The 16,509-nt window shown below is 37.8% G+C and overlaps 1 protein-coding gene across 1 annotated transcript; it reads left to right on the forward strand.

The window, feature by feature from the left end:
• The first annotated feature begins 863 nt into the window (after positions 1 to 863).
• Positions 864 to 1,868, forward strand: LOC111896541 (uncharacterized). Its single transcript, XM_023892511.3, has one exon. It carries the CDS (start codon positions 971 to 973, stop codon positions 1,703 to 1,705), a length of 735 nt encoding a protein of 244 aa, XP_023748279.1. The 5' UTR covers positions 864 to 970; the 3' UTR covers positions 1,706 to 1,868.
• Positions 1,869 to 16,509: the final 14,641 nt, after the last annotated feature.

Below are 16,509 nucleotides of genomic sequence, written 5' to 3' on the forward strand. Positions count from 1 at the left end.
ACAGACAACTTTGAAATGACTTGACATATTATATCTTCAAGAGTAATGATAATAAATAGCGTTGTTTACGAAAAATAAAATACATTTTTTTGTATTATAATGTTTTTTTTTTTATTATTTTGGATGTTATGTGTAATTTAAAAGCTATGTTATTTTCATTTTAAATATTATATTTTCATTAGATATTATGTTTCATTTAAAATATATTTGTTTTAATAAAAAAATTTCAAAAAAATTTATAAAATGGAAAAAACTTGGTGTTATAACATGTTCTTATCATGACCATTTTCTCACTTTCTGGTAAAAATAGTGTTATAACTTGTTGCATATATTAAAATAGTGTTATTCCCAATGCTCTTAATGGCTGTATATGATGATGATGTGACACTCATCATTATAATAATTAATAATTAGTGATATGTATAACGGATAATCTTATAAATATAACAAACTCAATTTTTAACAAGGTTATGTGTGACTTTGCCATTAACAACTTGACAACAACCTTTTAAATATTTCATGTTCAAAGTAACCAAATGGTATATAACAAGTTACTTTTAATTTACAAAGAGTGTCACGGGAAGTATTTGGATATCGTAGTTTACTAAAACTCTTACAAAAATAATATTCGTATACAATAATTATTCATTCATATATTTAGACATACTATATTTTTCATATTATTCCCCAGTAGCATCAAGTTATCAAATAAAAGAAACAATTTCCCAAAATAAGGAAAATAAAAAATATATTTGAACATATTCTTCTTTCACCCTTTTTGTTATTTCCCCCCTTTTTAAAGTAGTGTGGGCCCCGATTAGCCGTGCTCCACCATCTATAAAATCCCGCAATATTTACATCGTTTTAGAGAAATAGATCACACTTCACTTTCCTAATCTGTCGCCGGAAAATAAACCAGCAACCGGAGCTTTCTCTAATTCTTCAAATCGGAGCTCAAAATCAGAGTGAAATGGATATTTTTGATATCCATAACGTCAAGATGGAGAAAGCAAACGCGATGCAACGTTACCGGAGCTTCCGAAAAATAGCGAAATTGTTCCGGTTGATTGAGCTCTTTTTAGCGGTGGTTTTACTCTCGTGGATCTCAACTCGTCTGCCGTTCGTCGTAAGAGTATCCGGCGAGTACTTCCGGCAGCTTCTCTCAATCATCGTCAGCCCTCTCTTCATTTTTCTAGTCGGTAACGTAATCGTGTTAACCCTCGTTGTAAAATCCGGCCATCTCACCGGAGCTAATACCGCCGTGGATAATGCCGGAACTGATCTGTATGAAGACATCGTTAACAATGTAAGCGACGATGATCCTCCCGTTCTCAAACACGAAGAAATTGTTTATCAGGATAAACGAATCATATCTGAAGTAAACACTAAACCAATCACCGGCGAAATCAAAGTCAGTGAATCGTCGGCGAATTCTATTCCAGATCTAGATCCTAAAATCTACCGGAGAAGCCAGTCTGAAAACCTAATGAAGAGAGAGCCTTTTCTGGAGACGGAAATACTTAATTGGAAGCTGAAGCGGTCGGAGACAGAGATAGGACGGCGGAAAGTTGATTCTCCGGTGGACAACGTCGTCGACGAGCTGAGCAATGAGGAGTTTCAGAAGAAGATTGAAGGATTCATCGCTAAACAAGTCAGGTTTCACCAAGAGGAAAAATTAGCAATTGTACCCCACAATTTAATCTGATATTTTCCGTACAATTTTTTCGAGATAACGTCAGTAGAGAAAAATCATAAATGCTTCTTTCATCATCGAATTGATTCTCTAATCTCCATTTCTCCTACTCTATGTACAGTATTTCTACTATTATCCAGATTCGAAATATCACAAAAAGTAACTTCGATCTTTAGTTTTATATTTTTAATTTATCGAGAATGCATGGAGTCTTGATTTTACTTTGAAACATCGAAGTTCGTAATGTATAGGCTTTTTAGATTTTTCTCGTATATCGAATGGAAAAAAGGTATATCGAAGCATGGAAATAGGATATTTAAATTATATGATTGCGTGACTTTGGTGTTTTAGGTTAAAGCATTGAATGTGTCTACGATGACTATGAGTCTATAGACAACATATCTTGATGTTTAATTGTTTATGGAAGTAAAAAATCTGATAAACTGACTAGTGACTGTCTGAGTGATGGATTCTCATGAAGTTTATTTTTTGTATTTATGTGTCAGTCATGTTAGAATGTTGTGCCGTTGATTTATTGTTTTAATGTTTTAATTGGATTAGTTGAGGATTATTTGCCAATTTAGATGGTTCAAATTGAAAGTTAACGCCGCTAATCTTTTGTAGAACATGCCCTACAAGTCTTGTCTTTGGATAATATATATATATATATATATATATATATATATATATATATATATATATATATATATATATATATATATATATATATATATATATATATATATATATAGGGGTTAGGATTAAATATGAATTAAATATTATGTAAATGTATGAATAAATTAAGGCCATTAGATTAAAACAAATAATATCGAATAACATTTACTCTATAATTACATTGAATAAAAATAAAGAAAAATATGACATTTTATCAAAAAAGAAAAATGAAAAACACCTATGTTTTAGGAAGCAAGTGAAACTAATTAATGGAAATCATACGTTTCAGAAAAATTAATCCTACATTTTTAAAACTAATAATATTCTACAAGATTAAAAAAAAAGATATATATGATTTAAATGTATATAATGGACAAATCTTCACATAGCATTAATTCTTAAAGAAGCTAGGTTTTGTATGACATTTTTTATTCCCAATATCATGTAATATGAAAGTATGTCTAGTATTCTAAAAGAATTTAGGGGAAAATAAAATCCAAAGTTCCAAATGTTATTTTCATTATGACCTATTCTGTAAGAAAGTTTGTTCAAAATAATTAGAGTTCATTGTTGTTGCGTAAAAGACGTTGATTGATAACATACATATCATATTTTATATTGTTCTTAAAGAATATTTAATATTGCTCTTAAAGAATATATATTTAATTACTCTTGTATTCTTCGTGTACCATGAATTCTCATAGAATTTATTTGAAATCTCATATTTAATACAATTCTTAGAGAATATCATTCTCACCATTCAACTCACTATAACATATAATCGAGTTGGCTTTCGATAAAAAAACATTTGCTAAATAGAATTGGATTGTTACATGTATTCATTCATAATTGGTTTTGAATCAAACTCACATTCTTCACAGTAACATGGATTCTAAAAGAATTCTTATGTTTTTGTAACGTAAATGTGTTTTTGTGACGTAAATCCATAATTTTAGAAAAAATATTAATGTTTTTGTACATTCTGTGAGAATGAACTATCATATTTCATTTTATTCTTCAAGAATATATTCACCCCTCTTCTTTTGTGCGTTTTCAAGATGATTGCAATTAAGGTTGATTGGTGATCTACATGCAAGGATAATGCTAGTGGAGAAGATTAGGCTGTATAGAAAAATAATGATGAACCAAGAATACCACGAGTTCCAAACCCCATAACAAGAGATGATGACTCATAAAATCTTTGATTGCTCCATCTGCTTCACATTCCTCTATTATATCAACATATGGGTAAAAAAATGAACAATGCTCGTGTCTCCTTCTCCCAATCAACAAGTTAGTGTCTAAGATAACAACACAATGTTTGATCGAAGGTCGGTTGTGATGGTGAACATGGTGGGTTTGTGATGTCAAGAAGATGACAAAGATTTATTCTTGATGAAGATGGTAAGGTGTGTACATGATGATGATGATGATAAGTGTTGAAGATGTGCTGGTAATTTGAATTGCCTAAATAAAGGGATTTTAAATTAATGATAATTATAGAATGTTACTACATTATAGGTTTTAATTTTGGTTATTTAATTAATCAATCAATGAATTTTACTATAATGCTTTTACCAAATGATTGGACCACATTTGGTCACACATTCACACAATAATTAAAGTTTATATATGAACCTAATTCTCTCTCTCTCTCTCTCTCTCTCTATATATATATATATATATATATATATATATATATATATATATATATATATATATATATATATATAGGAAATCTTCAAAATAGTCCCAAACTTTTGGGAAAAGTTACACTTTTGTCCCAATATTTTTTTGAACAAAAAAACCCAAAAAACCGGATAAATTGAACATTTCGGCCCTATGTTACCGGTGACCTTCATTTAACTAGTTAAATTGGCTTATGTGGCAAGGACTTGTTGAGGTGGTTGGTGAGTCATTTAATGGCCTTGTATTAAACTCTAAATATAGTGGAAAACTTCATTCGTGCCCTAGCAGACAACGATTGAAGCAGGAGTAGTAGAGGACCAAGACAAATGTCTTCTTCGTCTTCTTTATCTTCAATGAATTGTCTCGGAAAGAGGTGCTACTGTGGTGATCCTGTAGGAAGATGGATTTCATGGACTCCATTAAACCCAGGAAGAAGGTTTATAGGATGCCCAAATTACAAGAATGGACTCAAAGATTGCAAGTACTTTCGTTGGGTGGACCTTCCTCTACCAAGCAGTGGTATGCAGATTTGTTATTAGTAATACACAACAATGTCAATTTGGAGAACCATCGAATGTTTGGGGAGTTTGGGCAAGAACAACCAGCTGGGAACTTTTTTTGGAGACGTTGTGGAACAACCAATGGCACAACAACCAATTGTACAACAAGCAGTGGAAGGAGGAAAATGGAAATCATTGCTTTATGTCTCTGTGGTTTCTTTTGTGTTTTTGTTGGTTATGTTGATGGATTGGTAGGATAGAAAGTTGTTTTAATGTATTTTGGCTGTGCTTGTTTTGGTTATGACTAAGGGTTGTTAGTTTACTATGAATGTAGTATCTTGTGACTCATATGATTATGAATGAAGTATCTAGTTTATGTATGAACTTTAAATGTGTTGATTGTAATCAATGAATGGAATCAAAGTATGATTATAATAAGTTAATAATGGACTTAATACACAAACAAATCAATACATAATGGAGTCAATCATGCATGACCGGAATCAAGCATGACTGGAATCATGCATGACTGGAATTATGCATAACTAGTATTCATATAAGCAAACATTGTAAGCACAAGTAATGTATGCATGACTGGAATCTATAAAACAAGGAATCAATATAACCAATGGGAACATAAACATTTTTAATCATAGAACATGTAGTAATATTAACCAAAGCCAAACAAGTTTTATGGCAAGTTGTGTAAATGCCCAAAAACATGATCAAGGGGCCCAAAGCCTATAGTTTATATGGATGTAAACAAAAGGGGCTATGAACAAAAAAGGCTATCAACAGTAGAGGCTTATCAACAAAAAGGGCTATCAACATTTTCCCATACCCAAAAGTTTTTTACATGTTCTTAACAAAAGTAGCGATTAGAAACACCCTAATCTAGACTAAGGGGGTTGGATGAACTCATCCCCTTTCCATTCTTGACAGCTACCACCTTTAGTAACTGGATCTCTGTTATCCTTTCCGAAGGCTTCCTCCTCCTGACTTGATTCACTTTGCTACTCTTTGTAGGCCTCCTTCTGACTTGATTCAATTGTTGTGTGATAGGTATTTCTCTCTCACCATCCATCCTTTCCTTATTTATCATCACCTCACCCATCCCTAACTCATCTATGCCATCCTCCTCATTCATCCTTTCCTCATCTCCAAGTGCTTGATTTGTAGGGAGTTCTTCAACTGTTATTTAGCTAGCAATTCCAACATCCTGTAACAAGCATAACAAAAAGGCCAATTAGCAAGATTTAACATCACAAAATGAATAATGAGAAAGCATACTTGTGACATAGAAACATCCACATCTTCAATTTGTTGTACTTCTGCTTCACTCAATCCAAGACCTTTAATTTGTTGTAATTATGCTTCACTAAGTCCAAGACAGTCCATGATCTCCTCTATAGTGTATAAAGATTTCCTTAGGTTGTCAATTGTTAAGCTTATATGATTGTGAAAATTTGGACTTGCATCATTTTCACTCTCAATATTTGGAATGTCAACAAGTTCAGGCTCACATTTAGGAAACTCAGAAGTACCCTCCCCATGTTTGGACTCCTTCACTAGATCCCATGCCACCACCTCTATTGCCTCTTCCACAAGATCCCCTACCACCCCTCTACTCCTTCCTCCACCAACCCTTCCACCAGACCTTCCACCACCTCTAGATCCTGTTTTAGTTCCTGACCAATTAAGCAAATCAGGCTCCAACCTAGGCCTGCCTATTTTTTTCTTTGGTTGAGGTTCTGGAACCACTATAGGATTCTTGCATGATGTTTTATTGTGTCCCCTTTGTAGACAATTTTTACACTGGACAGTTCTACCCTTTCTTGACACTTGAGACTACTTGTCTTGATTTTCTTAAACATGTCTTCTTCTTTTAACACTAGGCCTTCCTAGCATCCTCCTTTCAATGGGTGAAAGGGGCTTAGTGTAACTTGTTTCTTCCCATAAGATACTTCCATTAACTGGGTGTATATTCTGATCATAAGTTGCCTTGTAATTATTCTTGCTGAACCAATTACTTATAAAGTTAATTGGATCTTGATTGGTGTACAATATTGCCACTTGTGCATGCACACAAGGTATTCCTGCAAGTTCCCATAATCTACAAGCACATAACTTTTTCTTCAAGTTAACTCCATAGTTTTGAAACCCATTCCTTACTTCATATTCATTCACTCCACTTGGAACTCCATTCCAACTTCTGCAAACATATAAGACAGAACATAAGATGCAAACACATAAGATAGAACATGTAAAAACAAAACAATTGAGAATACTTACTTAATATCTTCTCCAAATTCTTCCATCTATGTTATCGCGGAAGGACAAACTTCACTAACCCAATTTTCAGCCTCTTGTTTAGATTGAAAGCCATTTCCATCATGTAAAGACTAATCTCTTCAAGTATAGTCAGCAAAGGTTTCTTTCTTGCATCTACAATGATTGCATTGAAACACTCAGCAATCCCATTCTCTACAGCCTCACAAGCCAAGCCAGTAGAGAAGCCCTGCACCATGAAGTTGGTTCCCTTGCCATGAGATGATCATAAGTAGTAGAACTTATTGTTGGGTTTTGAGCATTCTAATACTCCTAAGTGTACATGCAACCCTGAATACCTTGGATCTATGTTTTCTCTATTATACATGCAAATATGATCTTTCCAAGGTATTCATCCTAACTAGCATAATAGCATAATTCCATATGAATATATCAAGTTAGAATTACATACCTCTTTGATGTATATTGTCATCATGAAGCTTGAGTTCCTTGTGCCCCAAGTGTGACACCTCAAATGGTTCACACAACACCAAATACACATGGAATAACTTTAGAGAACTTCAAACTTCATGAAAATCGGCTAGCCCTTTCTATTATCCGTAGTGCACGATTTTCTCCAAGAATAAGATCATTATATAGTTAGGGTTACACCATGTAAACCCTAATTGTCATGGCCTTTCATTTCCATGATCCATGGGTACAAATACTCCATGGAGTATCCATGGAGCATCTTATGGGTTTTAGCCCAACTAGACAATCCATGGAGCATTAGCACACTATATAAGTATGAACGATTTACACAATCAACCCATATGTTTAATTAGTCTTCTTTTGATCAATTAATTAATCCTAGATTAATTCTTGATCAATACTAATTAAATAATCTTATTAATATATTAGAACTTATAATATATTAACCAACCTTAAGTGTTATTTCTCTCATTATAGTCTATCTAAATGCATGATGCCATGCAACCCAAATGGACCATGTCGGGTTGGGTCAAGTCTCACCAATTATAGTTATGGACTTAAACATTAATCCAACAGTCTCCCACTTGGATAAGTCTAAAACTATTGTTGCGTATGACTTCAAGAACTGACTGGCATTCGTAGCTCTCAAAAGCTTTTGTCGAACTTTGACCTTGCCGATGAACTCTGACCTTTGTCAATGACTCGTCCATTAGATAAGGGATCATATATTACTCCATTCTAGATATCATATGGACTGAGACATGGATTATAATCATTCTCTCTGTCCATTTGTTGTTTCCCGATTTCTGATTTATAACGACTGACTAATTGAACAAATCAAATCAGTCCAGGCCTGGCCGAGCACTTATATTTGTCATCACCAAATCATCGAGGGGCCCACACATATCACTTTTATCCCGAAGGTAAAAGGAATGGATAAACTACAACTCATATGGCTTGTTCTACTACTTGTTGAATCATACACAAAGGGACGTTTTATAACATCGAGTTACCAATGCGTTTTCGTGAAATCAATGTACAAACAACTCATAGTAACAACTCATATCTCTAGGTTTGAAGAATATAAGATATTATCGTCTCATGATCACTCGTGATAAATCCATGAAGTGATTCCAATGAGCGCGGGTTGAATCCAATACTCAGAATTAATGAGCACTCATGAATGTTGTAGCCCTTTGTCCAACATGTTAGACCTCTACAAGCCAACCCATGACAGTCTTGATTCATATCTACTTCCAGCATATGACCGACTGTGGATGGTTTGAATAACTTAGTCATCCAGAACAATGAGCTAGTTATTCTGGAAGTTAAAACATGCAAAGTGAAACACAATAATAATCGAATCCAATATGGTATCAAAACCTATGAACATAAATAAAACACCTTTTATTTATCACCATATGATTACACATTATTCATTGTATACTGTTTCAGTTATCAACTTTATTCTTGAATTTAGAACAATAGTTGTCCCATGCTCCAAGCATGTACACTATGTTTTCTAAACACTAGTCATGCCATACACCAAGTATGCATACTATGTTTGTCTATGATCTTTACTTTGTGAAAGAGATCGATTGAACATAGTTCCAATGATTCTCATTTCACAGTCCCAATTACTTACTACAAATGCAAGAATTCCAAATTCATGCCATTTACTGAAATATGTTAGATTCTAAACTTATATGCATAGATCCTCTTGTAATGATTATGCACAAAGTCAGAAAGACTTGACAACAACCATTACAGAGCATTCCAAAGGAGATCAACATCTTGGAAACATCCTTCTTGCATTTAGTTTCCTAATCTTACACAGATTGAATAATTTCTAACTTTGAAACATTTCGATATTCAATTTTGACTATCACTTCTGAACAAGAGTTGCCTCCTTACAGATTATGTCAATATGGTCCTTCCAGAATTATCACTATACTTCCAACTGTCCTTGAGCAACCAATCTTTGGTAAACCTTAGATTGTCCTCGACAATTGCTTAATCCTTTTAGTCATATCCAATTCTGGACCTTTTCCATTCTTAATACCCCAAGCACTGGGAAAATTTTAGAAAGGATGAATATTATAGCACATGCAATCGATCCTATATCCGAAGCATATGGGACACGATTCAAGATGTCCCACATAAAGACATGATACTAGACCAGTCCTTTTGCTACAATATTTCTATTTTCCAAGTTCTCATAATTCAGATTGTGAAAAGGGATGTCGTAATCATAATCGAATTTTAGAATGTAAATAATAGACCCATATATAGAATTTCCTTATGTTGAGCCATCCCAACATGAAATTCATATATATATATATATATATATATATATATATATATATATATATATATATATATATATATCCTTGACTAAATACGATTAAAACCTCAATCTAAGCTTTTATATTTGAGATGAAATATAATTTCCTCTCCCATAATTATAGCAAAACAACTCTTTCCCAATTGAAAATTTTTGTTTTCTATAATTAACATTGCTAACTTGCAATACTTTTCATAGTTATCATGCTCCCACTAACATGATCGTTATTAGCATAACACATATGCTCCCACTAGCTTTGACATGTACTCAGAAATCAGCTGGACTTCTAGAAATCAATACTTTATTAACTAGCTTACCAAAGTTCAGATTTCTAATACTAGATTGCTTTGATAAAAACTTTATCAATATCATACACCTTATCTTAGATAGCTCACAGGTGTGTCTAAACAATTTAAGAACTATGAAAAGGGATGCTGTAATCATAGTCTTGATTGTTTAGACCTTTTCCACTTCCTACAAGTCCATGTTAGTGTGCCGGTAAACCACACACGCTCCACTAACGACTTTGAGAATGCAAATATCACAATTGCTATCTAGCTAAAATCTACTTAGTGAAAGTGTTTCCTCACCATCATTTTCATGAATCGGGGAGAAACCTTATGACACTTAGATTTAATGGTGTATGTGTTTTTGTCCACGTGAATTGTCAAAACCATAGTCACAAGACAAGGATAATGACAAATCCAAACTTATATGGACTGAACTCAATCTTAATTTCTTGCCACCTGGCAGCTCAATGGCCTGCCATTGCTTCCAAGTTGTTGTGCAACCAATTGAGAACTCTAAGAACTCATATGCAAAGCCAACTTTAATTGGATTGGGCACAAAATATGTCAACACGATAGGTTATGAACCTCAAGTCGTGTGCTAGTGAAGAACTTCAGGTTTTATTCTTGATTAGTTTTTGAGACTTTCAAGACGTTTAAGACTCCCACCGTCCTTTTGACAGATAAGACTTTCTTGTCAGATATTCAAGAGATAGTGTGGATTCTAATCAGGACAAACACTTCACACAATTGGCCTTAGTTGGTCTTTGTTTTATCATAAACATCACAACTTACCAATTTCAAATGTACAAGAGTAGAAAACTTTTACTCTTACATTTGACATGTGTTTTAAACCTTCTCTAAGACATGTTACTCAACTTACAATCTTGGAGTATGTGTAATGCCCCGTTCTAAAAGTAATTATTTATGGATTCCTGAGATCAAGGGTAAGGGCGTTTCGATCGTTATGAGTAATGGGTTTTATTCGAGAAGGCCTCGGGTCAGGGTGTGTTGCTAGAAGTATAGGGATTATCGCCACCATTTTGTGGATATAAAGTTCGTCGGAAATGGACTCAGAATAAAGGAGTTATGGCACTTTGAATATATTAACACTTATGACACTTAATGGGAAAAGTTGTCAAAATGGAGCATGCACGCTTTTGAACGCGCGTGGCTACGCCCAGCGTAGCGGGTCTTCGGATCGCGGAGGTGTGAGGCATACGCCTAGTGTACGTAAAGCTACGCCCAACGTACGCAAAAGCTCATTAAACCCTAATTTGGGTTGAGCCACTATAAATAGAACATAATGGCTTCAACCCTAGCCCCCATATCAGCCTCCCTAACCTCATAAGAAACCCTAGAGCGTTCCAACCTCCATTTTTAGAGATCTTGGCCTTGAAAAGCTCATCTTGGTGGTTTTTAGCTTGGAAGAGAAAGGAAGAAGATTGGGAAGGAGGAACCTTGGAAGATAGAGCTTATAGATCTGGGACAAGTGTTTCATTTTGGGCCTCTTCAAGGTAAAAAACTTTGATCTTGATGAATAATCTCTTAGATCTCTCTTGGTACAATTTTATGGACTTTTTGGTCCCAAGAATGCATCTTTATGGCTCCAGCACGTTTCTAAGTCTGGCGTTGCCACCCTTAGTTTCGTATGAGTCCCTTATGCTATAAAGTTTCAACCTTTAGGGCTCATTTATGATCATGCATGAGATCTACCCACCTTTATGGAAGTATGGTGTTATATTTCAAGTTTGGGTTCATTTGGTGGGTTGCAAGCCACCAAGTAGTCGACTTTATAGCTTAAGACATCTTAATGGACTTGGATCTGTGATTATACCACCTGGTTTGGAGTGTTAAGCACTTAATGAGGAAATGACTTAGCAGAGCGCTATGCTGCGCGTACGTGCACATACGCCCATCGTACCAACTTCGAGCCTATACGTTAAGCGTACATTGATGTACGCCCCACGTAACCCTGTCTGTTGGATCATGAGTTTTGGGCCGTGGTTTGGGTTATGTTTGGGTATTTGGGCCTTAGTGGTCCCACATAAACCATATTATATGGGCCAAGGAATATATTTTGGGCTTATGGTGAGGCCCATTAAGGGATTGGGCCCAATGTAGCAATTGGGCCATTAGTGGTTCACTAGTGGGCTTGATAAGCTTTTCTAGGTTGGGCTTTTCATGTTGTGATCTTGGACCTTAGTCTTGGACCAGATTGGGTTAAGGGTAAATTGGTCAATTTACCCTTAGAAGGATATTGTTTTGGGGCTAAGTGTTTTTATGGCTTTGATTAGTTCGAGGCGCTAGAGGAGCAGCGGTGTGGGGATTAGCAATCAGAAGGGTACTGGCAGCGTTTCAACAGTTCAAGGTGAGTTTTCCTCACTGTACTCAAGGGTCTAAGGCACCAAGGCCGACCCTTTGAATTGTTGTTAGAGCTTGTTATGTTATGTGATGATATGCTTGCTAGTATCCTGGTAGTTGAGATAGTGATATGAGATTATGCCTTGTTAGCTTGGTATCCTAGAGAAATGGATAGCAATATGATGGCTAGCTCTGTCGGATCGGCGCCCTAGTTGTTGGGTAGTGATTATTTATAGATCGGTAGTTGGTCTTGTACTATGTACGCTGGTAGGAGGTTACCTGTGGTTTATGCATGTTGAGCAGTAGCAGAGGGTATTCCATCCCGATAGGATGATAGGGCCCTAGTTTGTTGGTTCTGTAGAGTATTTTATGGTTGCCTATTATGTGTGCGTGTTTGCTAGTATAAATTGGCATTCCAACCTGAGGGTTGTGGGCCAGGAGTATTCCATCCAGGTAGGATGATTGGACTCATAGTAGTTTAGCATTCCAACCCAATGGTTGAGGGGCCTAGGGTATTCCATCTCGAGGGATGATTGGACCCATAGTAGTAGAAGTAGTTACTGTATGTATAGGAAGTGGGGCATTCCAACCCGATGGTTGTGAGCCAGGAGTATTCCATCCCGGTAGGATGATTGGACTCATAGTATGTTGGCATTCCAACTCGTTGGTTGAGGGGCCTGGGGTATTCCATCCTAAGGGATAATTGGACCCATAGTAGCTATTGTTGTACGTATAGGTGTTTAGGCATTCCAACCCGATGGTTGTGGGCCGAGAGTATTCCATCCCGGTAGGATGATTGGACTTGTGTTATGTAGGCATTCCAACCTGATGGTTGAGGGCTGGGGGTATTCCAACCAGAAGGTTGATTGGACCCAGAGTATGTTGTTCTTTGCTGTATGAGTATGTTTATGTGTGTTTGGGTACTTTGGGGGAACTCTCTAAGCTTTCGGGCTTACAGTTGTGGTTTATTGTTTCAGGTTCTTCAGGAGATCGTGGCAAGGCGAAGGCGTGATCGTACCGCTCCTTATGTTTATGCTTTATGTGATATGGTTTTGGGGAAATACTCTGATGTTTAAATTATTTTGAAAACAAGATGTATGATCGTAACAATTTTTGAATGAAATAAAATGTTTTAATTTGGTTGAAATTTTTGGTCGTTACAAGTTGGTATCAGAGCCTTGGTTTGAGTGAATTGGAGAAACATTCGTGTGAATCCAGTCTCAAATCAAGGAGAGGTTTTCAAAAATGGTTTTCAAAATAAGTAAAAGAGGACGCAGAGGGTACGATCAGCCAGAGCTAGTAAGTTACCCCAAAATATCATACAAATTATTTGTTTTTGAGACATGTTAGAACAACATGCTAGTACGAGGCTAGGGATCTTCAGGAATTGCATGATAGAATTGCCTGATTTATGATGCCTGCTAGCCTAGGGTTTCCTTTTTATGAGCTATTCGGTATTCCTCTAGGGGTGAGGATTGAGTGCTTGCTATGTTTGTTTGTGCTTAGGGCGTTGTGGTGATACTTGAGATAAATATTGGTAGGTGTGGAAGGTAGTATTGGCCCGTACTACTGAAAGCACACGACCCATACGCGTGTCAAGGAAGTCACAACCCCTAGGTTGTTGGTTAGAGGATAGTTCTCAGCGGTTATGCGAGGTATTTGAGTTTCTTATGGTTCATTTCAGTATGGCGGATGTAAGATGTTTGGAGGCAGGATCCGGTTCGGGATCGGGATCAGGAGAGGGTGGCCAGGATGGACCAGTACCACCCGAGGTTATTAGGCAGATGAGTACGGATGAGTTGGATGCTAGGATTCGTGACATCCTACATGATGAGGTTGCTGCTATGTTCCAGGATGAGTTGCCGAAACTGTTTGGGTCGATCAAGACCGCCATGTTTGAGTATTTTGATGAGCGCTATGCAGCTCTTTCAGAGACAGCGGCCGCGGCAGCCGCAACGGCTGTGGCAGAGGTAGGGGGAGGAGCCAGTCGAGGTTTCCAGTATCGGGATTCCGACAATACGAAGCCCCCTACTTTTGATGGAGTTTAGGATCCGATCGTTGCTATGAGGTGGTTGTCAGACGTGGAGGGTTGCTTCTTCACGTGTTCATGCCCAGCAAATCAGAGGGTGAGGTGTGCTCTGAACCTTTTGAGGCTCGGGGCAAAGGATTGGTGGAGGTTGACCACGGGATCTTATTCAGATGTACAGCGGGCTGCGGTCTTGTGGGACCAGTTCCAGGAAATGTTCAGTACTCTTTATGTTCCACAAGTTGAGAGATAGGTTGGCTCAGGAGTTCTTGGAACTGAAGCAGGGTTCAGAGTCGGTGACGGAGATCACCAAGATGTTCAATGAGAGGGCGATGTTTTGCCCGGAGTTTGATTCAGAGCAGGCTCAGATGTCTCGATATCTGAGTATGCTCAAGAGGGACATCAGGTAGTTTGTATCCATTCAGAGGTGTAGTACCTTGTTGGAGTTGTACGAAGCCGCTAGATGGCGTAAGTTAGTGATTGAGCGGCAGGCCCCGATGCAGTCGCAGCCTGCACCGAAGCGGATGAGGTCCGCTGATTATTGATAGAGAGGTCAGAGGAGTCACACTTGCGGGAAGTGCGGCAAGGTGCACGAGGGTAGTTGTCATTCTTCTTATGGGTGCCACAAGTGTGGCAAGGAGGGCCACACAGCCAGGGATTGCAAGCAGTCGACTCCAGCGGCAGGGGTCCGACATTGTTATCATTCTGATCAGGTGGGCCATATGAAGGTCTAGTGTCCTTTACTGGTTGCCAGGTCAGTGCAGGCCCCAGCGCCAACCACTTTGAGACTTACTGACGGAGGTCAGGTTCGAGCAGAGCCTTCGAAGGCTCCAGGGTGTGGTTATCAGCTTGTGACTGAGGAGATCAGATCTGAGCCAGAGGTGTCAGTCGGTATGTTTTCTACCCTATCTTGTTTATGCTTTGATTATGAGATGTTGTATCTTACATGAAATGTTTTAGTATTGCATATATTAGAGGAGAGAAAGTATTGAGGGTTCTTAGAGGGTTAACATCCAGTGTGGAATTCGTGAGAGGGGAAAGTTATGGTTCGATAATTTGGGAACTTTCAGCAGGAACTTAGTTTCCTTGAAGTTCAGTGTATTTGTGGGTTCGATTGAGCAGCATGTTAGCTTCGCCGCTAGTGGATGGTGGTTAGTGCCCTAAGTGGGGGAGAATTGGAAATTTTCGAATGAACTACTGGTGGTTGAAGGTTGTCTGGAGCGGTTTGAACGTTGGTTATTGAGATGGTGCGATGAGGCGGTTCAGTTATAGTAAGGGCTTGCATGTGTCGAGGAAATGCGGCAGGTTATGTATGGGTTGCTGGGTATGCAACCAGTCTCTGAGTATGTATGCATGATATGAGATAGCGGTGGGCAACGCTAAGGGGTGATGTATAGCAAGGATCTGTCGCGGTGGCAATGTTGGATGATGCATAGGCATTTTTTCAGTCTCCTTGGAAGAGGAGGGGGATAGTGGCTCCAAATTGGAGGTGTGGATAAAAGAAAGTGGGATAGTAGGTTAACAGACTCAGGAGCATTCTGGACCGGATGATGAGGACTGTGTGAGATATTGCAATTGGAGGTCAAGGACCTAGAGATTATAATAGGGTGGTACGAGTGGGTTACACACAGATGTGGCGAACCGAAGGGTTCGAGGGTGATGTAAGGACAAGGTCCTTGGTTCCAAGTTTGGTTATAGGTTAGGTTATGTAAATGGAGGTATTCCATTCTGGGGTATTCCATCATGAGGATGACCGGACCCTATGGTTTATTGGACCTGATGTGTTTGGTATTCCAACCCGAGGGTTGATTGGGCGAAACATGCATAGGGATACGAGGGTAATCCATCCTGGGGATGAACGGACCTGTCGTAGGTATGCCTGGTATTCCAGCCCGAGGGTGATTGGGCCAGGGTGTGAGTGTTGGTCTGGTAAGAGCATTGTTGCATGTACGTTTGAGTATGAGTAAAAGAGAGCAAGTGTGGCTGACAGCAGAGTATGACTCGTGGTCCTATTTCCAGGTTGGGAATTCAGGATCCCACAGTTGAGTAATTCCTTTTCTTAGCAATGAGAAGAGGTCAGGGGATGGTTAGTTTGGACGGCCTGTCTGGGGGACAGATCCAATCTAACTTTCCGAGTTCAGGGGTATGGATAGCCAGCGTACGCAAAAGTT

This window comes from Lactuca sativa, chromosome 4 (assembly GCF_002870075.4).
Source record: "Lactuca sativa cultivar Salinas chromosome 4, Lsat_Salinas_v11, whole genome shotgun sequence".
Taxonomy (NCBI): domain Eukaryota; kingdom Viridiplantae; phylum Streptophyta; class Magnoliopsida; order Asterales; family Asteraceae; genus Lactuca; species Lactuca sativa.

Coding starts and splice junctions, on each gene's coding strand:
- LOC111896541 (XM_023892511.3), top strand. CDS start 971: ATGGATATTTTTGATATCCATAACGTCAAGATGGAGAAAGCAAACGCG.